This window comes from Aspergillus oryzae, chromosome 2 (genome assembly GCF_000184455.2).
Source record: "Aspergillus oryzae RIB40 DNA, chromosome 2".
Lineage (NCBI taxonomy): Eukaryota > Fungi > Ascomycota > Eurotiomycetes > Eurotiales > Aspergillaceae > Aspergillus > Aspergillus oryzae.
The window spans coordinates 311,764-338,798 of NC_036436.1; the positions used below are offsets into that span (position 1 = coordinate 311,764).

Below are 27,035 nucleotides of genomic sequence, written 5' to 3' on the forward strand. Positions count from 1 at the left end.
ACTTGAATCAGCCGTCTGAAAGCCGACCTGCACAACAGAGAAGTTAGTAAGGATCGTTGCTCACGGTGATCGGTCGCATACAGTGGCTGTCCCTGCTGCGCTGCCTGTCGCCATGGCCAAGGCCAAACCCAGGAAAGCGATATGCTTGAGTCCGTACATTGTGGGTGAATGAGATTTGGCGAAATTCGAAATTCGTCAGAATTGGGTGGAAATGTCAAGTGTCTCTCGGTGACTGACAAGTGGTTTTAACTCGTCGCGTCTTTAAGGTGGCATCCCTTGCTAAGAATGGCCAGTTGTTGTTTTGGATGTTAGGGCATCCCTTGCGTTCGTGAAGGGCACACCAACCACATTCCAGTGCGCCACCTGCGCGGCGTATAACCGTCCCTTTCCTACAATTCATTGGAAAGATGCTTCGTGTTCTTCTGAAAGGGCTGAAGTACAAGCGTTTAATGATGTTGTGTTTCGACGTGGGTTTCTGCTGTTGTCGTCATAGCTAGTTTGTAGTTTTTATGAGTACCTCGCTGTTATTAGAGAGTTTAGGTAGGGATATTGTCCCCCTTGAAGCTTATTAACAGGTACCTGATTGAAGACGGACACGGTAGAAGGACCATGTTTTGATGACAAATAAAAACCCTTTGGTTTCTACTATGTATTCATCCCTCTTGAAATAGCTCCGTCTCCATATCGATGGGGAAAACGAGGCCCAACTGTTGCTCAATACCAGTAACCATATTCTGCATGTGCCTGTACCGCTCCGAAACCTCAATCTTCTCCAAGGTCATTTGGTGGTTGCTATCTAGATGAGAGCCGTTGAATCGTGTAATTGTGTCCTCGGCTTGCGAAGCATCTAAGTATCGTATAATGGCAGACCTTTGAAGATATAAGCCTACTATGCTCTATCTTATTTTAAATATAACATACCCGATGGTTCTCTGCTGTGAATCCACTGGCATGTACACCTTTCTGGTGTCTGTCGGTCCAGGACTGTCTAATTTCCTGAGGAGAAATCTGATAAGGGTAGGCCGGTGGGCTTTGTCAACTACCGGCAAACCATCCAGTACAATCAGAGTACCTAGCTCTGGTAGAGGTTGGCCTTTGTAGTCTGCCATCAGGGTCTGTGTTGAGGGAATAGTTGACATTAAGTTGTGGAGAAGCGCATCTCATATTCCAAGGCAGCATGCGAACGTAAGCTGACGCTATTGGCCCATGGAGGTGGGGTAATGACTGAGTTACTGATTCGACACACATACAGGAGTTAGCCTTATTTACTAGTCGAGACTCGAGAAATGAATGCAGGGCAAATAGGCAAAAGCGTGCTGTGGGCGGTGATATCCATATCAAGAAAGTAAAGTTGAAGATCTATAATTCCTTAATCACTCTTGACTAAAATGCCAATGACATCAAGGTCGCGCCATGACTACCATATCCCGAACATAATTTGCAGATTATCGACCGTAAGATACTCTATTGTCTATCCTTTGCTATCCACTCTGTTATGACCTAGACGGAATGGTAGTTGAGCCTCTTGAAAATGTCCATCTCCATCTAGTAGAAATAGGCGACCGTGGTATTACCTTCCTTTGAACCCCCATTACAGTAGTCAGAGTCGTCAATAGTACCCAAGAGCTAGACGGCTTTTCCGGGCCTGTGAGTAACACTCTGTTGGAATTGCGTTTCCTCGTGCTGATAGGAAACAAGACTCATAATATAAGCGAAGGACTACCAGGCGATCTTATGGGTCATTTCCCAACGCCAAGGACATAGTCTAGACCAGCACCGTTTGTCGGCAATTAGAAAGAATGAGAGGTACCGGCCGTTTAATTAGTAAGTCTTGACCCTTGGAGCCTATTGTGTTTCTGCATCTTGGCCCCCTTTATTTTCACTTATTGGCCATCCTTTGCTCTCTCTGTACGTCTTTCTGCAAGCTGTTGAAGTCGACATGATAACCCCCCGTACTGTGTCCTGAGAGTACTGAGGATATTATGCTTTCAATACGAGAAATAGGCTTTAATCAGCCTTGTGACGTTTTTACTTTCTGGGCAGCGAATAAGCAACACTAAGCAATGAACAGGAGAGTTTGCGTAGAATATTGCCATCTATCAGAGGCGCGGCATTGTCGCTCGGCAGTTTTAGCGCCAAAACAAATCGGCCTCGGTGCAAGCCAGCTCACATCGGTATATTTTCACGCCGAACTGAGTCAGTTGGAACAATTCGCATCTTAATAATCCAGACGGAGATAGGAGTTGGGTTCTAGCCGGCAATGGTCTTTTTCCCCAACTACCGTGGGGCCGTTATCTCCACCCCATGGGCGACATCGAATGGCTCGTTAAGACGGCGCTATCCTTAAGTAATAATAAGTATGTTCACTCGGGAAATGATCACGGGGACCCCGCGTTTTCCCCGTGTGGATCGACCTTTCTGGCTGTCGCAGAAAGAGTAGGATGGGTCCGCGTCATTGCGTTAGGGCCCACACCTTCAAAACCCCTATAGCTTGGTCAATGCCCCTTGACATCCTCCTTTCCTGTACTCCAGTTGCTGTCTCTGGAGAATACATTCTATACATCTATCATGTCGTCAATGGAGAAGACAACGTCTCAAGGGCACACGCCTGGGAAGGCATCGTCAGAGTTCTTCGAGAAGTCGGAGGCAAACATTCAAAGTGTCGATGCGACCAGTCTACTGTCCGATCAGCATCGTGATTATCTGCTGCAACGACATGGCACCTTAGATCTGGATCCCATCCCTAGTATGGATCCGGCAGATCCATACAATTGGCCTTTATGGAAGGTGTGTTACTGTTGTCCCCTGCCGTTCTCTTATCGCTATTCCCAGTGCTAACCTACGTGAGCGAATAGAAAGTTACGAATCTGGGCTTGGTGGCCTTCCATGCCTGCATGGGAACTTTTACAGCCGCTGCGATCATTCCCGCCTATGAAGCAATTTCCGAGGACCTCGGCGTCACTCTACAGAGAGTCAGCTATCTGACATCGCTTCAGATCGCCATTCTGGGAGGTGCCCCGTTATTCTGGAAACCGCTTTCGCATCGCTTCGGACGGCGCCCGATTTTCCTCTTGTCCCTCATCCTTAGCTGTGTTTGTAACATCGGCTGCGCAAAGAGCCCAGATTATGCCTCGATGGCAGCTTGCCGAGCCCTGGTATCATTCTTCCTCTGCCCAGCGATGGCCATCGGAAGCGCTGTGGTCACAGAGACCTTCTTCCGACGGGAGCGAGCGCGATACATGGGAATCTGGACTGTGATGGTGACATTGGGTGTACCTGTCGGCCCATTTATCTTCGGATTTGTTGCCCAACGCGTGGGATATCGATGGATTTACTGGGTTCTGGCAATCGTGAGTCATGGGTGACTACAACGCTTCGCATCACTAATACTTGTAATCAAATCAGACAAACGCCTGCCAGTTCTTCCTATACATCTTCTTCGGCCCAGAAACCCGGTACATCGGCACCGAAGTACAATCCGGTGGCTCACCTTTCAAACGAGAGTATCTCTCCTTCGGACGAATCGATCCAACGCCATTCCGGTTTTCTGAATTCGTTCACCCCCTCAGCCTATTCACTAACATCCCCGTGCTCCTTGCATCAGTAGCCTACGCCATGGTCTTCCTCTTCGCCTCCGTCCTGAACTCAGTGGAAGTGCCACAACTCTTACAGAGCAAGTTCGGACTCAACGCGGAGCAACTCGGCCTTCAATTCCTCGGCCTGATTATCGGCTCCCTACTCGGCGAACAACTCGGCGGCTTCATGTCCGACATGTGGATGAACGCCCGCGCCCGTCGTATCGGACACAAGCCCGCACCCGAATATCGCCTGTGGCTGAGCTACATTGGTTACCTGCTCACGATCGCCGGAAGTGTCGTGTTCCTAGTCTGCACCGAACAGGCTACGGAGGGTACATGGACCGTGGTTCCAGTGGTGGGCACAGGTATCGCGGCGTTTGGCAACCAGGTTATCACGACTGTGCTCACTACTTATGCGGTGGATACATATCCTCAGGATGCGGGGAGTATCGGAGTATTCATTAACTTCGTGCGATCGACTTGGGGATTCATTGGACCTTTCTGGTATGTGAATGTTCCTTGGCTGCGTGTATAAGTCATTGGCTAATAATGTTAGGTTCCCGGATATGTTTGAGACCGTTGGTATTGCTAAGAGCTCCGGGGTGGTTGCGGCTTTGGTTATGGGTGTGAGCTTTCTTCCGACTGTGTATCTGCAGTGGCAGGGTAAGAGGTGGCATGCTGTAGCTGAGCAGTGATGTCTGCTTTACAGGAAGATGAATCGATGTACATAATTAGTTTGCGAGCCTCTTAAACCTAAGTTAAATCTATACAAGTTTTGAAATTTCACTCGAGTCCCTACACCTGGCGGAGAAAGCAACTCCCCCATCATATACAGGCAAAGTATAAACTGTAACTCCTCAGATCTATACCTAAACAAGAGAGACAGGCTGAAAGGTCTGACCGCCAGAAATCGCTTCTCCATCCATAATCCCATGAACATACGTTTCCCCGACCAAACTTCGTCTCTCTGTCCTCGAAGAATCATCGCTCGAGGGCTTTCTCAAAATAAACGGCGTTCGTGCCCCAGCAGTCACCCATACCTCATCCCCAGGCTGCACAGACCAGGGACCAAGCCCGAGGTACCCCCGTTTAGTTCGATAAAGCAATCGTCCTCGATAGAAATGGACAAACGTCTGGTCAAAATCACGGTCATCAATCCTGACCCTTCCCCGAGGTTTTCCCACTTCATCCTTTTCTCCGTATTGTTGAACCTCCTCCCAAGTCGGTAATGTGTTGTTATCATCGGTTTCGCGGATGAGATTGAGATTAGTGATGGTGTCTTTATCCGATTTATGCGTGAGACTCCAGAGAGCCTTTTGTATAAAAAAGCGAAAGGAGGATCTGGCATCTTGGACCGGGTTGTCTGAGGTTGATGATAGCTTGTTCGTCATCAAGGTACGCCAAAGTGCCTCAACACGGTTATCCCCAGTAGGGAGGTAAGTTTTGTCCAAGGATAAGATCAGTTCTAGCCAGTTTGGCGGACGGAAGGATGTAGCTGTTGATGTGCCGATTTGAGGTTCCACACTAACTATCTCGTCGTGGAAGATACCATTCAGTCGCAGGGTATGAGCGTCGTCGTCGGGAAGAATCACAGCTGGGGTATCTGGGCTAACACCTGCTCGGAAGCGTGGTGACCACAGACGTGTGGTTATAAGAGGAGCAGTGAAGTTGGGGATCCACGATGGCAATTCCTGACCATTGAAAGTACGAGAGACATCTGGACTCTCCTGTACGAAGGACAGGCCTTCAAGACACTCGAAAACCTCACACTCCCCCGTGTGCCACGTCTGCAGCGGCTCATCGGGGGCTCCCTGCATGAATATTTTGGCAAATTGGATGAATACTTCAGATGTAGACTTGGAGTAATCGGCAACTATCCTCTTTTTAGGGTCATCTGGCAACCGGGATATACCTATTAAAGCGAAGACTTTGTCTCTCGGGTCAGTCGCTCGAAAAGACCAAACCTTACTAGCCAGCAGCGAAAGACTCAATTTGTGCTCCCATGTAGAGACCAGCGTGATGCCATTCTTCTTCACATACTCATCCATCACCCGTCTTTCAAAGACTTGTTTGGATGTCCGGAGTCGAATATCAGTCAAGGTACTCAATTCACTCCCTCCAATTCCCTTCCACCGGGCCAACTCAAGGGCTTGGGACAGAGACCGGCTGGTAACATGAGAAGTGAAATTAGGATTGTGAAACAGATTAAATAACTTGTGGTATTCAAACTCGACGCGACCGCAGAAAATCCGAATCTGCTTGGCCAACGCGATCTCTTGAATGATCCACACACGCTGAAACCAGGTTCGTCGGAACAAATTCACAACCGCTTGGTATTTTAAGGCAGCCTCATTAGATCCTTGTTTTGCAACGCGCGTCTCCGGGTCCTCCATAACATGATTGTTCAGCACATCGTTGTACCACATGTCCATACCTTCCTGAGATGGAAGATGTGTGGCTTCGGCGGCGCGCATAGTGCTCTCATCATCCACACCCAGCCAGACAAATACACCCGATGATTTCGTGTAGATCATGGACATGATGGCTACTTGCGCGTTACGCTCCGCGATATCATCTTGATTAATACATATCGCATCAATCCAAAACTGTTGACTATCCATCGGAGAGAGTGGCCGTGGCTTACTCCCAACTATCTGGTGGATATCAGGTCGCTCCAAGTATTCAATAACCTCTGCATATTTTCGACGCTTACGCATCTTCGCACAATCAAGAGGTGTCCGCCTGGAGGAGTCCCGTCGCTGCACATCCGAACCAGCCTCTACAAGTATCTTGACGACTTCAAAATACCCATTCTCAGCGGCGTAATGTAGAGCCGTTTCTCCAAACATGTCTTGCGCCGCCAGGTCCGCGCCTCGGGCCATCCAAAAGTACACATCATTCACGCTGCCAGCTTCGGCTGCCTCGATTAGACGGGTTTTGTTATATGGCTTGGTACGCCGATCCACGTTTAATTTCTCGGTCTTCAGACGCTGCAGAAACTCGAATAAATTCCTAGTCAAGAAGGATAGTTGTCCGTTGATGGCAACCGGGAATTTGTTCTTTGGGCCATAATTCTTGGACCTCTCCAGTTCAGGTGGAAATGGTGATCCCCAAGTATATGATAAAGCCTGGAAGCGTGGGTTGTCGTTGAGGTCGACAATTTGTATAGATAGTGGGATAAGGGGTACCCCAAACACGGTAATTTCGGACTCGCCATGGAGTAGTGTGACTACTCGGATCGATGTCGGAGTAGGAAGTGACTCATATTTAAATGTTCGAACCTTCATGCTGTGTATATTGGATCTTGGGCATTTGAAGTTGGGATGTGTGAACCAGAACAACCCGCTGTATTTTGGCTTGATTGTCTTATCCAGCCACTAAGCTTTATCTAGTATGGCCTAAGGCACAGCCTACTTTACAGCCACGTCCTAGTCCATTAGATGGGAAAATCAGACGTTTTACCTCCATTCATGACTTAAGGAGAATTTGCACATCCAATTAGATGTTGAAACTGAGGCACTATCTCCACTAATTGCAAGAGAGGCCCCCCACAATGAGGGGCCAAATAGTCACACCATCTTTCTACGGCACTCATACCTGCCCCATATGTATTTACCAGATGCCTTAATACAAATGGATTTCCTCCCTAAAGGTCAGGGCACGATGATCTCGCCCGAGTAGTCAGTCTTATCCACAGCCACAAGCTTTCAGCCCGCATTACCTGGATGGACGTTAAGTGAGTTGATATTGGCCAGAACCACAACCACGTAGGGAAGGAGGTGCGTTATTTTATCGTGAAGTACTAAGATTATAATCTCGCCGTTGGAGTACTGTGTAACTGCAATGTTAAGTGGTTAGAGTAAGATCCTCTAAATCAATATCTAGCTGATCAAAGGATTAGAAAATTATATTGGCCTCGTCAATGAATACATACCAGCTATGGTCTTGTTTTGATGATCAAGGGTTGACATATGATGGTCGGCGTATGTACTAGGGCTATTAGAAACCGTTGTTATTCATATTTCAACTCATTTGAGACCGATCCGTATGTCATTACTCAATTCGAGAATGTATATATAAAAAAAGGACTCTACTCGTATGTACGTGTCACTGATGATAGAGGAACATGCACTTTTCATTATCAACATAACAGTCTTCATCTGGGAAGACCTTTCAAGGCTGGCAGAAGTCTCCTTCTCAAAGCCAGAACTATATACACGAAGATTTCCACTATGAACATTCGCTAATATAAATAAAGTACCACCGATGAGCATCGATGCTAGTTCCGTCGGTTCCATCATTACCGCCCGTAGCATCGATTCCCGTAACCTCAGTCACATCAGTGGTGGTCACCGTTGCCTCGTCGGCGCTGCTGATATAGTACTCTGGGCTGAAGTGGTGATACCCGAGCAGCGTGGGTGGCAGTTTAGGCACAATATCATTAGTGTGCGTAACGCGATAGTTGCCACCCTTGTTTTGGTCCGTGATATATGTTGCCAATGCCTCGTTTCCAAGTCGAGGTTGACCGTAGTTGTACTATTTGGTCAGATTTGGCGCACCGTCACTTACAAAATGAGGATAACTTACCAGCTCAACACTATGGCCGGAGTTCCGCAGAGCAGTCGCTGCGAGGGCTGCCAGCGCAGCGCCGTAACTATGTCCGGTCAAGACCAAGGAATAATCGGAATGATCCGACAAAGCTGATTCCACTTTGGAAGTGATGGTGTCGGCGATTTCACTCCATGCCTTCCAGAAGCCGCTGTGCACTTCGCACCCAGAACACAGATCGCTGGCATCCTCGAGACCAAAATTCAGGTTGGCGACCCAATTGGCCAAGTCAGCGCTACCCCGGAAGGACAGGACTAGGAGCTTGTTAGTCTCATCAGCGGCGAGGTACCCGGCGGGGTTGCCGTAGGATGACGATCTGAGTTGTCAGTAGTTGCCTATGAACTAGAATTGTATATTTGCGGTGACTTACTCGTTGAATTCATCCAATGATTGGGTAGAGGCCGCTTCTACCAAAGGACAGTTGCCAACAGAGCATGTCAACTTGGTCCCCGTAGAGTTCAGGTTCTCATCACAGTATGCGGCGGCGCTGTACTGTGCAAAGAGATCCAGGTTATTGAGAAGGGAAGAGCTGACATCTAAATCCGTCAGTCTGGCTCAAGCGAATGCTGTGTTACAAGTTGTGGAGAAAATAAACATACCTCTGCGCAGTGAAGCCGGGGCAGCCTGAGCCAGTAAAAATAGACCTGCAACGGTCCCCAATCGCGCGAGACTAAACATTTTGAATGCCGTGCAGGACGAGATGCATTTCGCGAATATCCCTTGCGAAGTCAGCCCATCTTATACTCCTGTTGTAGCCCCTCTTTTCCAAATTTTTCTAACTATCCCTACATAAGGGATGATAATTCAGTTCAATGACCCCGCCCCTTGGCCCTTGTCCTGACAGGCAGTATATCCGAGCACGCGATGGTATACAAGGGTTGTATGGCTGGCTGATTGTGCCCTCACAAGACATACTATTTCCTTTTCAGTATAGCGCTTCGTCAGCATAGACCATGTGCATAGTTAGTGTGTCGGATGGTTGCCACCATGCCCTATCACTGATAAGGGACCCCAACGTGTTTGTGGCTCAGCTGCGTGATAGGTGTACCTGACGGTCGTTTGCTGAGGCATATGCAGAGTGTATTCAAATGCACTTTAATTAACACATCACTCTAGTCATAGCAGTTCTGCTCATCTCGCATATTATCATTAGAGTTGAGTATGGAAAATTGTAGGTCATGAGATATGCCGATTAGGGCTCTTCAGGAAGAAACTCCGTCGGATCGCCGATCACGGGGAATCCTCTCGTAAGAATCTTTCCAGAGACATTTCCCCTTTAGGGCCTGTCCCGGACGATCTTCCGTACTAATTACTGAACTATTGGATTGCGAGTCAGATTCAGGTGATACGTACCTGCTATTAGCCCACTACGGATTGGAAAATTTCGTTATAAGCGAGGGACTTGAGGAAACTCTATTGAGGCTTTCATGCAATTGTATAGAAGAAAATGATTTGATGCCCCCTGTTGACTGGTTGCGTACATCACATATATTTCCGTGATCTGTTGAGGGGTTCCACAGTAACACCTATTCCATACAAATGACATATAGTATATCCATTATATGATTCTGAAAATGATGAGTGGTATGAGGGGTGTCGAATGGAACTAATAGAGAATCAATGCTATGATCTTTGGCTTGACATTTTCTTACCCCGCCCAGTAGGGCTTCTCCCCTCACGACACGGAGCTTGGCGATGTGCCTTAGGTTAGCTAGCATTGGCGACTTGCAGTAGAATGGTTTCATAATAGATCCTTAATAGTAACCCCGCTTGGAAAATATCAAACACATATTCATATTCGCTGCCCAAGCTCCAATTTTTCAGGCTCCAACTCATCTGTCTTTACTCTGGTCTTTCTAGGTCAAAGCTCACTCCATAGGGCCGTCCACGTTGTTCTAAATATCCGAAGCCAAGCATCCGCTGAATTCGTTGTTTTTCTCTTTCTTAAAAATCGTAAAAGCTCTTTGATTGCACTATCGCAAGGCTCTGGAAGCTTAGGCGGAATCGACTAAGCATACTAGAGAGCTTTTAGATGCTCCCTTTTACTTATTCTGAATTACTGATTTTAAATATCTTGGGTTGTCTTTGTATTAATCCTAAATATTCCTGATACCTCGTACTAGGGTATGTAAGCTGACTCAGATCAGGTAATGTAGTTCATCGCTCTTGCAAGCCACATATCGTACGCAACCTCGCTGTAACCCTCTGGCAACAAGCATTTTTAGGGCTCCAACACGGACGTGACAATCAGGTCCAGGTTCAGGCCGACATGAATATTACCATCGTTTTGCAGGTCAGGCTATGACATGCATAGTCCTGTGTGGCCAGGTACATACGTATCGGACTATGGCGTAATGCAACATTACTAGAGTCAATCGTATCAGCTCCATAGCGCAGATTCCTCGGTAAGTCCAACTAGGGCCGCTCGGAGATATCTTAATGTCACCTTCCCATGGGTAGCCTGTCAACCTGCGAAGGTACTGTGACATTATACTGCAAACAGCCATCAGATTATCTAATTGCTATATACTGTATCGATTAGTAGCTAATGGGTAGTATATACCTGCAGGCGCCGACCTGAACTAGGAATATTCGCTCTCTATCCTGGATCACTCCAGAAAACGTGGCTATTTCCACACTCCAAAGGTGCAATGAGCAGTGACCGTAGAAGGCTAAATAGCCTGACTGGATAAATAGAGAGAGATAAGAGGAAGGGCTATTTCATTCAATAATTCTCACGTTTCTAGAAATACTATGACAAGCAGGCTGGGAAACTCAATTGGGATGTCAGAAATCGGGGCTGACTCTCCTATCGGCCGAAACGGGCAGCGTGCAGATTATAGACTTCTTTTTGGATTGGTGCTCGAGTTCAACTGAAAAAAAAACTGTGGCTGGTCAGGATTAGAAGGTTATCGTGGTTGTTGTTTCCAATAATACTGTGGATTCGTGTTTGGGAGGCTACTGTAGTGTAACCGCCTTGGTGAGTGTAACGTGAGTAGGCAGCACCGGATGGGTATTATTGGACTTGCTTTGGGCAAGATATCATTTTTTCTCAATCAACGAGAAAAGGAGAGCAAAATAAACCGAAGTATTTCCTGATACTGTGCCCAAAAGAAACCAGGAATAATGGTAGTAGTCCTCAATTGCCGAGGCATCCTTAAGATTTGGATACACATGATGAATAATGAGGATGAAGATTCTCACGGGCATTAAGGGGAAAATCGATCCCAGTCAGAAGTGTAGAAGTGTATCTTATCGAGGCTATCGCCGGACTATTCACTTCATCTCCAGTGAGGCCAGTTAGGGCACGCCCCCAAAACGGAAAGGGATGTCAACCTCAGAGCCAATCAACAATATCTCAATCATGCTGATATTATTTGCCAACCAAGGTACAAATGTCCGTTAGACAATTCCATTGCTTGCGAGAGTTTGCTTCGACCCATGGATCGCATCGCGAGTGACAGGCCTACAACCCATACATTCGATGATCCAGACCGGAGAAATGACGTCATCTAGACTACTATTGCCTGAGGCACCAGTATCTATGTGCTTTGGTTGGCGACATGAAGGGTAATGACACTCATATTCGTCATGGATTCCACTGAGCTTATTCTCATATATGTATGGACTTCCTCGGAGGCTCAAAGTCACCTTGTTGCAATGTACATACCTACGGGCCTGCAACGCTTCCTATCAGTCAGCTCATTGAACCTGATACTACGATTGTAATAGCCTGCATGCAGAGAGACATGATGTTCGCCAGACGACACAGTGGCCAGACAGCTCTCAGAGCAGGGCGTTCACTGCTTCCTCAATACCATCCTATGACCCAGCCGGTTTTACCAGCTTCCCTGCGGACGATGCAAACGGTGATCAACCTTCAATCGAAAGAGACCAAGGAACAGGCTATCGACTTCGAACGCCAAATACTTAACCCCGAACGAACAGAAACCTGTAAATCAGGCTCCGACGATGAAGTTGGTCACCATAAATGCTCCTATGATCCGTCTACAACCACACCTGAGAGCGAGTATCTGGCCGACGAGGCAGAGTCCTTACTCGATGGTAAAGGCCATCATCCGCTGTTCGTTAGCCCGGCGAATTTAGAAGTCAGTCATTATATCGATCCCATGTCTGAAGGGGCTGTGCAGGGTGCTGCCAGGCTGGGCCCTAGTGGGAAGGGCTGGACCCGGAAACATAGGGAGGTGCATATCAAAGATGTTCCTGGGAGTCAGTATGAGCGTTATGAGAAGCTTTTGCAGGAACTGAGGAAGCCAAAACAAAGGTTTGTTTCTCCCTTGTGTTTTATATTACTTGATGAATACCTTGTGAGACCTGAGTGACTGTGGTCTAGTGAAACCCGCTAATCGACGTCGTCACTTTGTATTGTCCGCCGGCGTTTGGCCAACGGTTTGACGAACGATAGCTTGAGTTGTACCTTGCATATCGGGAAGAGTCTGTATTTCTCACCAGGGGGCGAGGTTGGGAATTGTCCTAATGCTTCTTGAATCTGGAGGAATAACAGACGGAATGTTAGTAGACTTGGCTCTTCCTACCTCAACATCTCCGACGTGATAGTGTTAATGTTGTATGGCTTGAGGAGATGGGCCACATACTTCATGAACGCTTTGCCTTTCTTTCACCACTGCCTGATCGCTGAACAAATCTGATTCAGATGTGACGGATACAAAAAGAAAATATTCTCTAGTATATTGCACAAAAGATCCAATATGATATGAATAAAATTGAAAGTTAGAGTATTTCACCTGCGTATTACTATCATCAGTAGCACAGTGATGACTTCCTGTAATCTTCTTCAAATCATATAACCCTCCGACTCCAGCCACTCAACCATAAAAGCAATAAGCAAAACACTCCAGTCCCCCAGAACATCAAGATCCAAGTTCTCCCCGGTATCCTCCAAAGTATGCCACACATTCGGAAAACGCCCAGTATCAGGATTGGCATCAATCAAATGCAGCACATCCACACCCCGTTCCTCGAACGGCACCTGATCATCATATATAGGAAACCTGTTCGCCCCAATTGTATCTCTATCAACATCAACAAACCAAGGTCTGGTGCCAGTCGACTTGAACTGATTGAGCCCTCTTAACCGCTTCTCAAGCACAGCAGCCCGCTTATATACATGGTGTGTCGTATTAAAATACGATGCAATTTTCGGCTCCCTCGACCCAAGGAGATCCAGCAAGACAAATAAGGAGATAGCCTTTAACCGACTCGAATACCTAGATGCCGGCGGATACCGCGTATTCTCCCACTCCGCAGCTAATGATCGCGCCCCGAATAATATCTCCATCCAGTCAGGATAAATTGCCTCCTCTCCATCTGTGAAGATAACTTGTATACCCTCCGCTTTCTGTACCGTAGGTAACGTACCCCATTTGCGACTCAACGCTGCATCGATACTTCGTACGGCATGCATGATTATCGCGCAGGGAGCTGCACTATCTATTGCGCCGATGAACCCTTCTGGGGAATTCATGCTGTCGTAATGAGCTACTAGGGTTAATCTGCTGATGTTACCTGCCGGGATACCCGGTGGATCACGAGTGGCGATGATGTTTATGATAGGTATTTCATTGGTGTCGGATTTGGCTGTGGAGTTTTGGAATTCGATTTTCCAGTGTGGGAGTGTTTTGGCGAAGAAGTTAGTGAAGTGAGATCTCGTTGCTTCAGAGCCTGGGCTTCCTGGGACGCGGGTTTGGAGGTTAGGGGAGAGAAGTGTACCATTGTGGATGTTGAAGTCTGTGTTTGGTCGGGGGAGGTGAGTTAGGGTCTTGTTGGATATGGGCCGGTATGCGAGTGTATGAGTGACGGTTAGTAGGAGAGTGAGCGCTGTCTGTAGCAGGATGCTAAAGCGGGGGAGTTTGGAATGCATCGTGATAGTAATTTGTCGCTATTAAGTCTAGAGTGGTTTCTGAGAGTGGATTGGTATCTTGGTTAAGCTCACGTCAGAAGGAGATGAGAAGTATGGAAGAGGTTAGTAATGCATAATACATCTAAGTGAATTTTGATAAAAGGTATGTCTCAAGCCGTGAATCCTAGACAAGGATGATTAATCGTAGTGTATATCACGATCGCTGAATTCGTCGTCCAGCAACGTCTCCATCTAGCCTAGTGAAGTACTCATGGAATCCGACACTAGGCCAAGGGACATATCTCTGTATTGAATAATTGGCAAATTCAAGGCTTTTCCAATGACGCGCATCAACTATTTCTTCCCTTCCCAGCTAAACACCATCCGGCCCTGCCATTGCCTCAGTCGTTTACCATAAACCTGCAAGAAAACCATACAAAACACCGAAGCAAAAGTGATAGCAGCCTGGATACCCAATGCCTTGGCAGGTCCAAGTCGTGTCACCCAGTCAATCTGGATATAAGTAGCCATGAAGCCCGCCCAGTTGCGACTGGCCGTTACCCATGCACCCACAACGCCCGAACCCTCCGGATATGAGTCAAGGAGATAGGCATTGATAGCCGTCGTGACGATCATGACACCTATGCATTGAGTAGCCGCGAACACTGCAATTACCATATAGTGCCAGTGATACTGGAATGCCAGACCCAAAATGATCAAACTAATACAGCAGATAATCGTCGCAGGGTACGTGATAATTAATCGAGCTTCGGGGTCTAGTCGTCCGTTGTGTCGTTTGATGTAGTACTGCCCAACTCCGTCGTGCAGGAAGTGCCCGGCGAACCAACCAACCAGGACACCGACAATGCCGAAGAAGTAGAAATATCCTGGACGCAGTCAGTTTCTATATAATAGCAGGGAATGCTTGGGATGTCAGTCACCTATTCCTCTCGTCGAGAAACCATATATATTGGTTAACCAGATCCCGATCGTCGTGTTGACACCGATGACCCAGGCGAAGTTGAGGAAGTAGTAGACGAGGATGGTGAGCACCGGTATCTTAGTTATGGCTATAACAGGCAATGCCAAACACTGAACGAGGCTTTTATGTTTCCAGTCCTTCGATTGCTGCGCACCGGTGAGACGGCTGATATAGGACCCTCGGGAGGACGGTGGGTGCTTGCGGTCAAACAATGATTCATCAAGAAAGAGAATCAGTATAAGGCCTACTCCGGACATGATTGTGCAGAGCCAGAATGCCCAGCGCCAGCTGACCCCAGACACGATGAACGAGGTGATCAAAGGGCCAAGGTACGGGCTCATGATAATGGAAAACTCCACATAATTGATTACCTTGGGGTGCTCGTGGAAGAAGAAGAGGTCTTTGATCCACATTAGGGCTCCTCCTTGGCCAACGCTACAAAAGAAGCCGTTGATAATGCGCGCGGCTAAATAAGAGGGAAAGCTGGTGGCTGCGGCTGACCATGCACAGGTGCCAACCATGACGCATTGGAAGAAAAGCGTAACCGGTAGGCGCCCGAAGTAATGCGCCAAAGGCACTACGAAGAGGCCACACGCGCCTATAGTAAACAGATTACCGACCACTGCTCTCTGTACCGTAGCTTGAGATAGCTCCCACTGCCTTGAGTATCGCGTCAGCTGGACATTCTCGATAAGTAATGAGTGGGTACCTTACATCGACTGTGGAATAACAGTAATGATAGCGGTGCCTCCGGTGTAATCGGCTAGCAGCGCGATATAAGCCACTATTGCTACAAGAAACCATTTTTTCTGGGACGGCCAATTTAGCGGATCATTGGGTGTATCGAGAGGTTGCGGAATCAGAACAAAGCGACCGTCTGGGCTAGTTTTCAGGCGCGCTGCATTGTCGGGATATTGGCTAGGATCAACGACATATCCTTCCAGAGCTTCTACCTCCTCATCAATTTCAGCATCTTGGACATGAAGTGGCGGCTTCTCATCCAAATCCTGGTGTGGCATGGTGTTACTATGAATAAGATAATAAAACCACTCGGAATAGGGACGGAAATCAGGGAACAAGGGAACAAGGGAACAAGAAGAATGAGCAGGCGAAATCAATTCACGAGAAAGTGGTCTTAACAGAGAACGCTAGGAAATGCAAAGAATTCAAGTTTGCAAGGGCAGCTTCGCTTCGTCTAGCGATACGCTGCGCAAGATGATCCCTAGGCCGCAGTAAACCAATCCAAGGCAGCCCCGTCTATCATTTGCAACATTGGGAAAAACACGCCATTCTGTGCGTAACACGAGTCAGTGTCGGTGAGTTCCAATTTAAATAGTCGAGCCGTACTGCGGCGATCCCTAGACAGGGATAACACTTGACGGTGCCAGACGTGGCCTCTACGCCTGGCACAACGGCCATGCACCTGTGACCTTTCACCGGCGGGGAAGGTAACAAGCAGGGGTACAGGAAGGGCAGTGGGGAGTTGCTATTCTCCTCCATCCTTGTCTCTTTGGTTTTTCCCTCTTCGTTTTCACATGAAGTGTTAATAAATGTCGGATATTAGACCAACAGGGATGATGCAGGTGCTAAGCATGGGTCCGCGCCAAACCCTAAGCCGAACAAAGAAACCAGCGGCTGGCCCTAGTAAAATGTCGGGTGGATAAAACGCCATCGTATTCATTTATTTGTGAGTGCACGTCCTATGTAATCTTTATTAGAGCTTTACTATTGATGCCTCCGGTCGAGACCGATGTATGATCCTTGTTCGGGAAGACACATAGCAAATTACACACTATAATCCAGGAAAGCATTCGAGCAGTACCGAGTCTCTTAGATAAACTTGTGTGCCCTCAGGGACAACGAACTCTGTTTAAAGGTGGCGCATAGCACACTGGTACATGTATTCTTTTCCTATCGTGGGTCAAGGACCTGCCGCATCTTTCAATGACAGAGCCACCAGGTCCAGAGCACGGGGGGAAAGGGTCACTCGTGCTCGGAGTCACCTGGGCTGAGGCAGGCCTCGCATTGGTCTTACTCGCATTACGAGCGAAGACTGCCTCCCTCTGTCCGCCTGGTCAAACAGGATTCGGTATTTTTGGTTTACGATGGGACTTTATTTGGGTTGTCATTGCACTGGTATGGTCCCATGTATGTTAGAGCCGAAAGAGTGCTGATCGAGTTAAGGCATTTGCTTTGTGTGCGCAAAGCTTCATGACTGTGAGTGTAATGTATGGCCTTGGGGATCATCAAAGTTTGTTATCGGCGCACAATATCGTTCAAACGAATCTGTGGAGTTGGATGGCACAAATCGTGGCCATCCTCTGCCTCGTTATATCGCGGATCGCTGTCATCGCATTCCTCTTATCCCTTCAGGGCCGCACAAGCAGCATCGGACGGATAGTGCTCTATACTGTTGGCGCGGTACAAGGCATCATTAACGTGATCGAGGTCGCCCTGATTTTAAAGCAATGCGATCCGACAGAAAAGCTATGGAATCCAGCTATCGCGGGAACGTGTGATCGAGTCCTCATATGTTCGCAGGTCGGGTTTCTACAAGGCAGTATGTAAACGAGAAAGAAATTGTTCACGCAACTCAAATTGATCAATCGTTGTTTAGGCATCGGAGCAGCAGCTGACCTTTTTCTTGCTTTTTATCCGGTGTACATCATCGGCCGACTGCAACAAATGAAACTTTCTACTAAGATTGGACTATGTCTGATTATGAGTGGAGGGCTCATGTATGATATAATCTCAACATTCTCTCTCTGTCTTGTTCAAACTAACAGGTATCCAGAGCTGGTATCGCCGGTATCAACAAAACAATCGCAATCGCCTCCATTACCCACGATGACCTGACGTACGGGATCTACAAGCTTAACACATGGGTGCTCACAGAAATGTGGTTTATTATCATATTTGGATCGATCCCAGTCCTCCGCCCGTTCTTCGTGCGTTTCACACAGGATATCAAAAGTGCCGCCGGATATGGTCATTCTCGAAGCCGTACCAATCCTTCCGATTACCTGTGTAGTGGCCGCAACAACCGTGAGTCTTGGATGCAGCTCGATGATAGGTCACATAGCACTTATGTGACGCCTGTTTCTACCTATGCGAAAACGGATTCATATCTACAACGTGGAGAAAATGGCGATTGTACTTTTGGGCAGCAACAGTCAGGAAGACAAATTTTGATGACGAGGCATACCAGCGTTGAGTCGGAGAGATGTTAGTATTGATCTTCAGAATTAGATGTGTTTAAAATATGTATAAGTGATACGCAAACCAATCCATAGGAATAAAAAGGCTGAATGCAGCGAGTTTTGAATCGCGCGATCTTCTAAATCTAGACAACGTTCGATGATTATTCATTGCATGACGTCTATTCCCTTGCAGCTAATCAGCTCACTCCGTACTCGATAAATACAGAATAAACCCTTGCTATTATTGGGATTCAGGGACGCCACTTAAGAAAATCACGGCTTCGACTACGTGGTAGGATACTTCTGTAAGGCTCCAAATGCACTTTTTTTCCGGCTGTGCAGGGATATGCAGGAAGGAAAGAGAATAACCAATGAAATAATGTGCAATTTGAGTCACACAACGAAGATCTCAGCACGTCTCAGTAGACCCTGTCGCTACTATATGAATGGTAGCATTGGAACAAGGGTCTGATAACCCAGCCCCACTCGAGATATATGAATTACTCGTGCCGGTTACCCACCACTGTGCAATAGTCTCATTTCCCAATGGAACCTCGCCCATCCCGCGTCTACTTAATATAACTTAATGGTATGATAGTCACGAACTACGGAATCTCCTTTCGTTTTATTCTAATCCGGAAGTCTGGTTAGCTAAGCTGTCACCCGAACTCGGACCCCATTTGAGGCGAAGCAAAGGATGGATTGGCCGGATTACCTCACTTAATATCGTCATAGCGCCATGGTACTTGGTGTGAACGGAGTGAAGCTGGGACGTATAGAAGGCCAACGGGTGATATAAGCTGGACCTATAATCCGCAGTGCAATTCACTTCGGTTCTCGTATCCGCCCCGCACTCTCTCCTCCTTCCCAATTCTTTTGTTGTAGACCCCAATTAACACAATAAAATTCCATAATGGCAGTATCCAGGGAACTTGCTGAAGTCCAGAGACTTGTAGCAGCCGAGGCAGCAGGCGACAAGAATGCACATGGCGAACTTTTGAGAGCAATCCGTCAGTTACAGCTAGCGGTAGAAACACCCGTAGAGACGACCTCTCGGTTCAATTTCCAGGTATGTGCTGCGCAAGCCAAATCGCCACATTTCCGCTGACCCTGTGCAGATCATGCAGAATATCTCGATACGTGTCGCCATCGAGAAACAATTTCTTCATATTATCGCAGCCCGAGATGGCGCGCCTATCACTGCGTCTGAGATTGCAAGCAAGACTGGAGAGAATCTATTGCTTATAGGTAAGATCAGAAACTAGGTCTATTTCGCAGTGATGGGACCGATCAGACTTATACTTGTTCAGTGCGTGTCATGCGCGTCCTGACAGCCATTGGTCTCTGTGATGAGGTGGGTAATGAGACCTACGCCGCCAATGAGAAAACACATTTCAAGATTTTGCCCGGATCTATAGCTGCTGAGAAGCATCAGTATGTGAGCCTTGATCTCCAGATATCCGCCGTTGGCTTATGAGACTAACCGTTGCAGTTTTGATTTGGACTTTGGAATGGTATGTATATGGTTGAACCACTGTTTGACATGAATGGGTTTACTGAATCGCTGTAGGGTGGTAGACTTGTCGAGTACATGAGAGGTCCCGGCATCCAGCAATTCGTCGATGAGCCCGGAGCAATTACCCTGTTCAAATATGCACATGGCACCGATGTCATCTTCGGGCTATTAGAGAAGAACCCTGAGCAGAAGCAGGCATTTGATGACTACATGGCATCACGCCGAGTGGCCAATTTGCCCCAATGGTTCGAGATATATCCCGCTGTGGAGAAGTTTTCCGATGCCCATCAAGATCCCAACGCTACCTTAATGGTTGATGTTGGCGGAGGGCCAGGCCAGGAGCTGATCCGCTTTAAAGAGAGACACCCGGATATTCCCGGTCGTCTTGTGCTTCAGGACCTGCCGTTAACTCTTCAACGCATTGAGAAATTGCCCGATGGCATTGAGCCGATGGAATACGACTTCTTTACTCCGCAGCCGGTGAAAGGTATGTAAGAAAGTCCACTGATACGACGATTCCGTGGCTGAAGCCAGATTCATAGGAGCTCGTGCATATTTCCTCCGCGATGTGCTGCATAACTGGTCTGATGCCAAGAGCACCCAAATCCTATCGCGGATTGTTGAAGCTATGGACCCTGAGTATTCGACCTTATTGATTGATGATTATGTCCTGCCGGACACTGGGGCGGAACTTAGGGCTGCAGAAATGGACATTCTCATGTGGCTTCACACTGCCGGGTTGGAGCGTACAGTTTCTCAGTGGGAAAGCCTGTTCCGTACTGTTGGCCTAGAACTCGTGAAAATATGGCATTCAGTAAGGGGAAATGAGTCGGTCCTGGAGACTCGGGTCCAGCGGAAGTAGTTGGTTTACTGTTTTGCTATGAGAGCTTGACCATATAGTTAGACAATTTAACCTCCTCAAAAGGCTTTTACACCTCTTCCCATGGTACTGCTATTCGACTATATAAGACACTAACAAACCAAAATACACGCGGTTCCTATCCAATTTGTCAAAGCGAGGACTATAATTGCACGCCATGCGTTTGGCGATAATCTACCTGCCCATCTGGATAGCTACCAAGCTGACAGGGTTACATAGACATCAGTCGAGACACTTGTGATCAGTACGACGAGGACCAAAGCCACCCAAATGTGTGAATCTATTAACGGCACATACCTATTTGATCCGATGATCGCCGTGTGTTAGCAATGCTTATCATCTCGAATACGATTGGCCGTACAGGCGACAGATAACCTTGATTAATGCACTGCCATGTCATGACTTTCTTTGTCTACATATCCCAGCTTTCTGGGTATCCTCACAGCGGTGACAGGCCGGGCACCCATTTCACAGGCGTAGCGCAGTGCCTTTCGTACGTGAATGTCGAAGCTGGATTATTTACATCATGCCTCGTTTTTTCGTAAAGCCTTGGACCCACGCTTTCGGGCCTAATCGAGAATCAACTTTTGGGGTGTTCCGTAAGTATGCTGAGACCACAGCTTGTAGCTCTTTATTATTGCAATTCTTCTTGAATTCACACAGTATATCGCGTATCCAGTCTGGGTTTGGACAGGAGCTTAGGATAAGAGCTACAGTGTCCGGGTCTTGAGTGCGAACCTCAAGCAGGGTATGTGCGGCGGCAAAATGTGGTGGAAGAGGGGTACACCCCAGTGCCGCAAGGAGCAAGGCAACATACGCAGCTTGGCCTGGGTGATTCTGCTCGAGCTGATATCGGACGAAGGGAAGGATCTTCAACCGCACGCAGAGTGCGTCGAATGTGTAGTCGATCCCTAGCGTGCAAGGCCATCTCTCTGCACGACGTGGAACGCGCCCATTCAGCGCACACTGATCTCCGGGTGTTGTGGCTGTCCAAATTGCCCGCGAGGACCTGTCTAGCTCCATCAACAAAAGGACCTGGTTGTGTTGTTCACCTGTTGCACTTTGTAACATGGCTCGCACAGAGTGCTCTAGGCATCCGATCGCTGGTATCCAGAACTCTTCTGTTCCCATTCTACTCGATTTCAGGGTCTTGAGGTGGCGGAGATAAGCCGAAGCCAGGGTATAGTTGGCGTCGAAGCGGGCGTTGCTGCCGGCTGTGATGCGAACCCATACCTTGGGGGAGTGCAGGAAATCCTTCGCAGTGCGGTGAAGGTATTGGATTGTGCCCTTGGGTGAAGACGGAGCCTCAAGAAGGCCCTTAGACCGGCTGTTGAGACGACGCCGCGCCTCCTCGTGGAAATCGATTACCTGGTCGGGGCCCAGGGGTCGAATAGGATCTGTGAGTGCATTCTCCACGGCCTCGTCGGTATAGTAGAATGTCAGTAAGTTCAATGGCTGGTATGCATGTCTGACTAGTTGCATCAGGTGGCACAGAGATTCAAAATAGAACGCATCTACAGTATTCAGTAACTTCTCAAAAAGTTGCTCCAGATCTGATGGCAAGGCAGCCAGCCTCTTGCGAAGATCTGCTATGCTGTCACCGTTCTGGATCCCCGCGAGAAGCGACCCCACGACTAAGTACACCCAGAGAAAAACGCCGGAGGCCTTATCGACCACGGCGGTCTCAAGGTCACGCGCTCTATCCGGTTCACGCTGCAGGAGGTTAACGAACCGTCGGTTCTGCCGACAGCGCTCAGAAACATAGAGCCGAATATCGCCGTACGTTAGTTGTTCCAGTCGAAGACTCGGAGATTGCTCGAATGCATCCTGAAAGAGATTCCATGGACGGCTAGCAACACAGAGTTTAACGTTATCCTTTTCGGCAATGCGTCCCACGAACTCAACTAGAACCTGGGGGTTTCCGTCAAACTCGTCCAGGCCGTCGAGGAAGAACGCAAATCGAAACAGCTCCTCGGAGATGATCATTTCAAGCGCCTGTTGTAACTCGGCAATAGTCCAGTCATGTAAGCCTCGACGTAGATGGTTGTATCTCTGCCATCTCTCAGAAAACACTTGTCGTATATATTGACGATGTTCATGCAGTACCTGAAACAACAGCGACTGGAGAAGGCCCCTTTGTGACATTTGATTGACAGTTCCAGAATTCCAGAAAAAGAACCCACCCATGATAAGAGGCTGGGAGCCGGCCCATCTTTTGAGGTATCCTCGTGTTCGCGGTTCATTGTACAAGAACTTCATGAGTGTTGACTTTCCCGACCCTGGCTTCCCAGTGATCCAGAAAGGGATTTCATTTTGTCCTCGCAGTAACCATTTAGGAAACTCCGCCTGATTGTGAAAAGTCCATTCGAATGTGTTCTTGTGGGCGACGGGGATTGCCTCATGCCGGTCAGGGAGCCCTCGAAACTTAAGTAGTGTAAGAATGGCTACGCAAAAGTCCGATTCCCTGTCCCCCTCTGTTCCATTATCAAGGGCAGCAGCAAAGTCTATGAGATCATGTTGGTTATGGGCATCCCAATCGTTGCGGTGAATGGCCAAAAGAAGCTCGGAGTACCACGGTTTGCCAGCATTCCATACCTGCTGAATCTGTGATAGGAATCGTAGGGCGCCGGGGTCTGTCTGCCTTGAGAAAACTTCAGAAAGCTGATTCCTGTCTAATTGTTAGGTCTCCTATTCCAACATGGGAACGGGTTTGGGTCACTTACCGGAGACAGATCAGCAGTGCCGTATTCAGCTGCTCTCTGATGTTACTGAGTTTAGTTGCAAGCGCGTTCGTTTCCCCCTGACCCAGAAGTTGGCCAAACGTTTGGCGCACTTGGTCCCATCGGTTAAGGGGCTGCTGTCGCTGGAGTTTCCCCAGCCGATCAAGGACACTCTCGCTGACTTTACGACACTCCAAACAAATTTCGTGAAGTAGCCTTTCCTCCCCACTCAGGGTCACGAAAGACGGGGGGAACACAAGCTGTTCCGTAAGGCTTAATAGCGTTCCCGCGACATCTTTGATATTCGCGTTGGTTAGCAGCAGGCCATCGGCGGCTTGAGAAGCATGGCTCGTTCCACGTATCAGTTGACCGGTGAACTGGGTAATCTGAATCACAGCGGTAGCTAGACCAAGGGCACTAAGAGGTTCCATTCTGTATGCGTTTCTTCCAGGCCGGGCTGAATGTTGGGTTGGTGGTAAATGGAGAACGGAAGAGGTTTATTATTTTTATTTAAAATAAATTCTTGCTTTTGCTGTTCTACAGCGACGGGCTTAACTCAATGGCCAGGTTTGTGCCTTGCTGAGCACAAGGCTGCGCAAGACTGGCCGCAGTATGTGCTGTGTATCGCGGAGGGCGTGTCATTGGCCGAGCAGCACTCGCACAGCCACTCGCAGCCTTTCGCGTACCAGTTGTACGCGCCTGTCTAGTTTGTATGTTTGGACGCAGACCTTTTGCCCCCAGGGGCTAGAGCAAATTAGGTCTAGCAAAGTTCTGCCAGCTTTGCTGAGTGAAAAGGCCACAGACTCTGTGCCAAAGGCCACGCACAACGTGCTCTTTTCTTATCGTCTCCCAGAAGCGGGCCCATACTGCTGCTATATGCACGATATGCTAGATCTAGCACTTCGGATATAACACTTCGTTACAACCCCAGATATAGGTGAATTGGACATGTCCTTTGTCTCTGCAAATGTTGTTACTGGAAGCAAGAATTAGTCATAAGGTAAGCTATGTATGTTTGGATCAACGGTTGGATTATATATTGTTTGCTGTATCTGGGCACTTGCGGCAAAGGTAGTTGCTCCTTGGAGGGAAACATTGCGACAACTCTAGACCATTATAAGGAAGCATCACTAATTGAATATAGAGGTTACAGATTCATACACTGCTTCGAGTATTAAGATCGTGAAAATGGTCTGCTGTGGGTCTCAATCTAGTCACGGGATCGATCTACATATGTCAAATTAAACCCTTAGCGCTTATTCATGTCAGCCTCAGTGGACTTGAGCCCCCTGTTTCATCTCTGAGATATTCTGAACATCACCTTGACCTTTCATAAATCAGCCAAAATGACGACTGAGACAAGCTTCCTTCCGTCGGTCCTCATCACCGGATGTAGTGCAGGTGGAATCGGCTCCGCATTGGCCGAAACATTCCACGAACGCGGACTACATGTTTTCGCGACGGCGCGATCGACATCTAAGATGGCCCACCTGGAGAAACTACCCAACATTACTCTCCTGGAACTAGACGTGACCGACCCAAAGAGCATTGAATCTGCCGTTGAGGTCGTGACCGCCAAGACAGGCGGCAAATTGAACTATTTGATCAACAACTCAGGTCAGAGTCTCGTCCTGCCAGCCTTGGATACGAGCATTGAAGATGCCAAGAGATTGTTCGATGTCAATTTGTGGGGCGTGGTTGCTGTCACGCAAGCCTTCTCGCCCTTGATCCTCGCAACCAAAGGAACAATCGTCAATGTGGCATCTCTTGCTGCCTTCTTCCGTTCCCCTTGGTTGAGTTCGTCTCTGCTTTATTCGCATTCTTGGATTTGATCTTGCTGATGCGGATAGGTTTCTATAACGCTTCCAAGGCAGCCGTGGATGCTTACACACACACTATCCGCCAGGAATTGGCCCCCTTTGGCGTTAAAGTCGTCACTGTAACTGCGGGGACAGTACAAACTAATATCTTCAGGCCTGTAGAGGAAATCTCTCTCCCTCCCGACTCCATATATAAAGCAGCCTCGAAACAGATGGTGGGTATTGCTAATGGAAAATTGATCCAAGGAGCTATGGCCCCGGCCGAATTTGCCAAAAGGGTTGCGGATGATGTGCTCGGTGGAGCGACTGGTGTGATTTGGAGGGGAACGATGGCAACCATTGGAAGGATAATGTACACCATTCTTCCGACTTGGCTAATGGTAAGTTGGTGCCCTTTGTTCCGTGACTTGGGGTCGACTGTGCTTACCTCTGGATGTTTAGGATCGTTTGACATTCCCTGGTTCAGGTTTGGATAACTTGGGTTGAAGAGGCGCGTAAATGTCATGTTTTGGGGAATGTGTGGTTTGATTTTTATTTTTACTTTTTTATAATACAGAAGGTTGTGCTCTTAGAGTGACACAATAGTATAGACGTGAGACTCGAGCTACCTGCGAACAACTGAAAGATCATGTCCACTTTGAGGCCTGGCACGCGTTACCTGCGCATTCTTAGATGGAGACATCTACTCGAGGATAGAGGTAATGACACCACTGGCTACTGTCCTCCCACTCTCACGGATGGTGAAGCGCAGGCCTTCCTCCATGGCGGTTGGCGCGATCAATTTGACCGTGATAGACGGGCTATCACCTGGCACTATCATTACCATACCCTCCGGCAACATAATCGAGCCCGTCATCTCCGTCATGCGGATTAAGAACTGCGCCTGATAGTGATTGAAGAACGGCGTGTGGCGACCGCCCTCTTCCTTGCGCAGCACGTACATATGCGCCGTGAAATCCGTGCACATCCTGATCTGGGCCGGCTTGGCCAGCACATGACCGCGAATGACATCCTCAGGCCTGATAGCACGTAGCAAGACACCCACGGTCTCCCCTACCCGGCCTTGGTCCAAGGACTTGCGGAATATTTCCACGCCTTTGCACGTCGTCCGGACCACTGCGCCGAAGCCCACGATTTCAACATCGTCGCCGACCCGGATCATGCCGCGCTCCACTCTACCTGTGACTATTGTGCCGCGACCCGCGACTGAGAACACGTCCTCCACCGGCATCAAAAACGGGCGATCCACCGCAGGCACGGACACCGGGATGTACGCGTCCAAGGCCTCCACCAGGTGTACGATGGCGCGCTCACCCAGATCGCTCTCGTCCAACCCCCCTTCCAGCGCCTGTCTCGCCGAGTCCTTGATGATCGGCATGTTGTCGCCCTGGAAGCCGTGACTGTTGAGCAGGTCGCGCACTTCTAGCTCTACTAGCTCGAGCTGATCCGTGTCATCGACCATGTCACACTTGTTTATGAATGCGAGGATGTACGACACTCCCGCTTGCCGCGCTACCAGAATCTGCTCGCGTGTCTGTGGCATCAGGCCGTCCTCGGCCGACACGACCAGGATCACGCCGTCCATCTGCGCTGCGCCGCTGAGCATGTTTTTGGTGTATTCGGCTTGATCAGCCCAGTCAATGTGTCTATATCGGCGAGCCTTGGTCTCGTACTCGACATGGGCTATCTCCTTGAGCGTGTTGTCGGTCTGGTCGTCGGCCATGCAGGTGGTGCCGAATTTGGCGGTGATGGCAGCCGTCAGGGTTGTCTTGCCATGATCAGTATGACCAATTGTACCAACGTTGATAAGGGGCTTGCCAGGGGAGGGCATCTCAGCAATATATGGTTGA

General features: G+C 48.4%; 12 protein-coding genes across 12 annotated transcripts; 5 read left to right on the forward strand and 7 right to left on the reverse strand.

Annotated features, from left to right (window-relative positions):
* Positions 1 to 653: 653 nt before the first annotated feature.
* AO090001000140 (eukaryotic translation initiation factor 3 subunit B) lies at positions 654 to 1,139 on the reverse strand (the record flags this gene model as incomplete). Its single annotated transcript, XM_001818639.1, has 2 exons — positions 654 to 870; positions 922 to 1,139. 2 exons carry the CDS (start codon positions 1,137 to 1,139, stop codon positions 654 to 656), a joined length of 435 nt encoding a protein of 144 aa, XP_001818691.1.
* A 1,429-nt stretch (positions 1,140 to 2,568) lies between these two features.
* On the forward strand, positions 2,569 to 4,113 carry AO090001000141 (uncharacterized protein; the record flags this gene model as incomplete). The annotated part of the gene is made up of 3 exons (XM_001818640.3): positions 2,569 to 2,787; positions 2,856 to 3,350; positions 3,406 to 4,113. The coding sequence occupies 3 exons, from the start codon at positions 2,569 to 2,571 to the stop codon at positions 4,111 to 4,113; spliced, it is 1,422 nt and encodes a 473-aa protein (XP_001818692.3).
* A 334-nt stretch (positions 4,114 to 4,447) lies between these two features.
* On the reverse strand, positions 4,448 to 6,865 carry AO090001000142 (uncharacterized protein; the record flags this gene model as incomplete). Its single annotated transcript, XM_001818641.1, has 1 exon — positions 4,448 to 6,865. One exon carries the CDS (start codon positions 6,863 to 6,865, stop codon positions 4,448 to 4,450), a length of 2,418 nt encoding a protein of 805 aa, XP_001818693.1.
* A 943-nt stretch (positions 6,866 to 7,808) lies between these two features.
* On the reverse strand, positions 7,809 to 8,864 carry AO090001000143 (lipase family protein; the record flags this gene model as incomplete). Its single annotated transcript, XM_001818642.1, has 4 exons — positions 7,809 to 8,114; positions 8,166 to 8,502; positions 8,557 to 8,722; positions 8,786 to 8,864. The coding sequence occupies 4 exons, from the start codon at positions 8,862 to 8,864 to the stop codon at positions 7,809 to 7,811; spliced, it is 888 nt and encodes a 295-aa protein (XP_001818694.1).
* Positions 8,865 to 11,923: 3,059 nt separating this feature from the next.
* On the forward strand, positions 11,924 to 12,553 carry AO090001000144 (uncharacterized protein; the record flags this gene model as incomplete). The annotated part of the gene is made up of 2 exons (XM_001818643.3): positions 11,924 to 12,471; positions 12,541 to 12,553. The coding sequence occupies 2 exons, from the start codon at positions 11,924 to 11,926 to the stop codon at positions 12,551 to 12,553; spliced, it is 561 nt and encodes a 186-aa protein (XP_001818695.3).
* Positions 12,554 to 13,002: 449 nt separating this feature from the next.
* Positions 13,003 to 14,088, reverse strand: AO090001000145 (glutaminyl-peptide cyclotransferase family protein; the record flags this gene model as incomplete). The annotated part of the gene is made up of 1 exon (XM_001818644.1): positions 13,003 to 14,088. The coding sequence occupies one exon, from the start codon at positions 14,086 to 14,088 to the stop codon at positions 13,003 to 13,005; it is 1,086 nt and encodes a 361-aa protein (XP_001818696.1).
* A 333-nt stretch (positions 14,089 to 14,421) lies between these two features.
* Positions 14,422 to 16,068, reverse strand: AO090001000146 (putative MFS transporter; the record flags this gene model as incomplete). Its single annotated transcript, XM_023234397.1, has 3 exons — positions 14,422 to 14,954; positions 15,009 to 15,709; positions 15,764 to 16,068. The coding sequence occupies 3 exons, from the start codon at positions 16,066 to 16,068 to the stop codon at positions 14,422 to 14,424; spliced, it is 1,539 nt and encodes a 512-aa protein (XP_023089526.1).
* A 1,702-nt stretch (positions 16,069 to 17,770) lies between these two features.
* AO090001000147 (uncharacterized protein) lies at positions 17,771 to 18,279 on the forward strand (the record flags this gene model as incomplete). Its single annotated transcript, XM_023234398.1, has 2 exons — positions 17,771 to 17,787; positions 17,844 to 18,279. 2 exons carry the CDS (start codon positions 17,771 to 17,773, stop codon positions 18,277 to 18,279), a joined length of 453 nt encoding a protein of 150 aa, XP_023089527.1.
* An 883-nt stretch (positions 18,280 to 19,162) lies between these two features.
* On the forward strand, positions 19,163 to 20,627 carry AO090001000148 (O-methyltransferase; the record flags this gene model as incomplete). Its single annotated transcript, XM_023234399.1, has 5 exons — positions 19,163 to 19,318; positions 19,368 to 19,497; positions 19,560 to 19,687; positions 19,820 to 20,252; positions 20,308 to 20,627. The coding sequence occupies 5 exons, from the start codon at positions 19,163 to 19,165 to the stop codon at positions 20,625 to 20,627; spliced, it is 1,167 nt and encodes a 388-aa protein (XP_023089528.1).
* Positions 20,628 to 21,164: 537 nt separating this feature from the next.
* Positions 21,165 to 23,796, reverse strand: AO090001000149 (uncharacterized protein; the record flags this gene model as incomplete). Its single annotated transcript, XM_023234400.1, has 2 exons — positions 21,165 to 23,313; positions 23,369 to 23,796. 2 exons carry the CDS (start codon positions 23,794 to 23,796, stop codon positions 21,165 to 21,167), a joined length of 2,577 nt encoding a protein of 858 aa, XP_023089529.1.
* A 915-nt stretch (positions 23,797 to 24,711) lies between these two features.
* On the forward strand, positions 24,712 to 25,661 carry AO090001000150 (SDR family oxidoreductase; the record flags this gene model as incomplete). Its single annotated transcript, XM_023234401.1, has 2 exons — positions 24,712 to 25,162; positions 25,216 to 25,661. 2 exons carry the CDS (start codon positions 24,712 to 24,714, stop codon positions 25,659 to 25,661), a joined length of 897 nt encoding a protein of 298 aa, XP_023089530.1.
* Positions 25,662 to 25,867: 206 nt separating this feature from the next.
* On the reverse strand, positions 25,868 to 27,016 carry AO090001000151 (uncharacterized protein; the record flags this gene model as incomplete). The annotated part of the gene is made up of 1 exon (XM_001818650.3): positions 25,868 to 27,016. The coding sequence occupies one exon, from the start codon at positions 27,014 to 27,016 to the stop codon at positions 25,868 to 25,870; it is 1,149 nt and encodes a 382-aa protein (XP_001818702.3).
* Between the last annotated feature and the right edge of the window lie 19 nt (positions 27,017 to 27,035).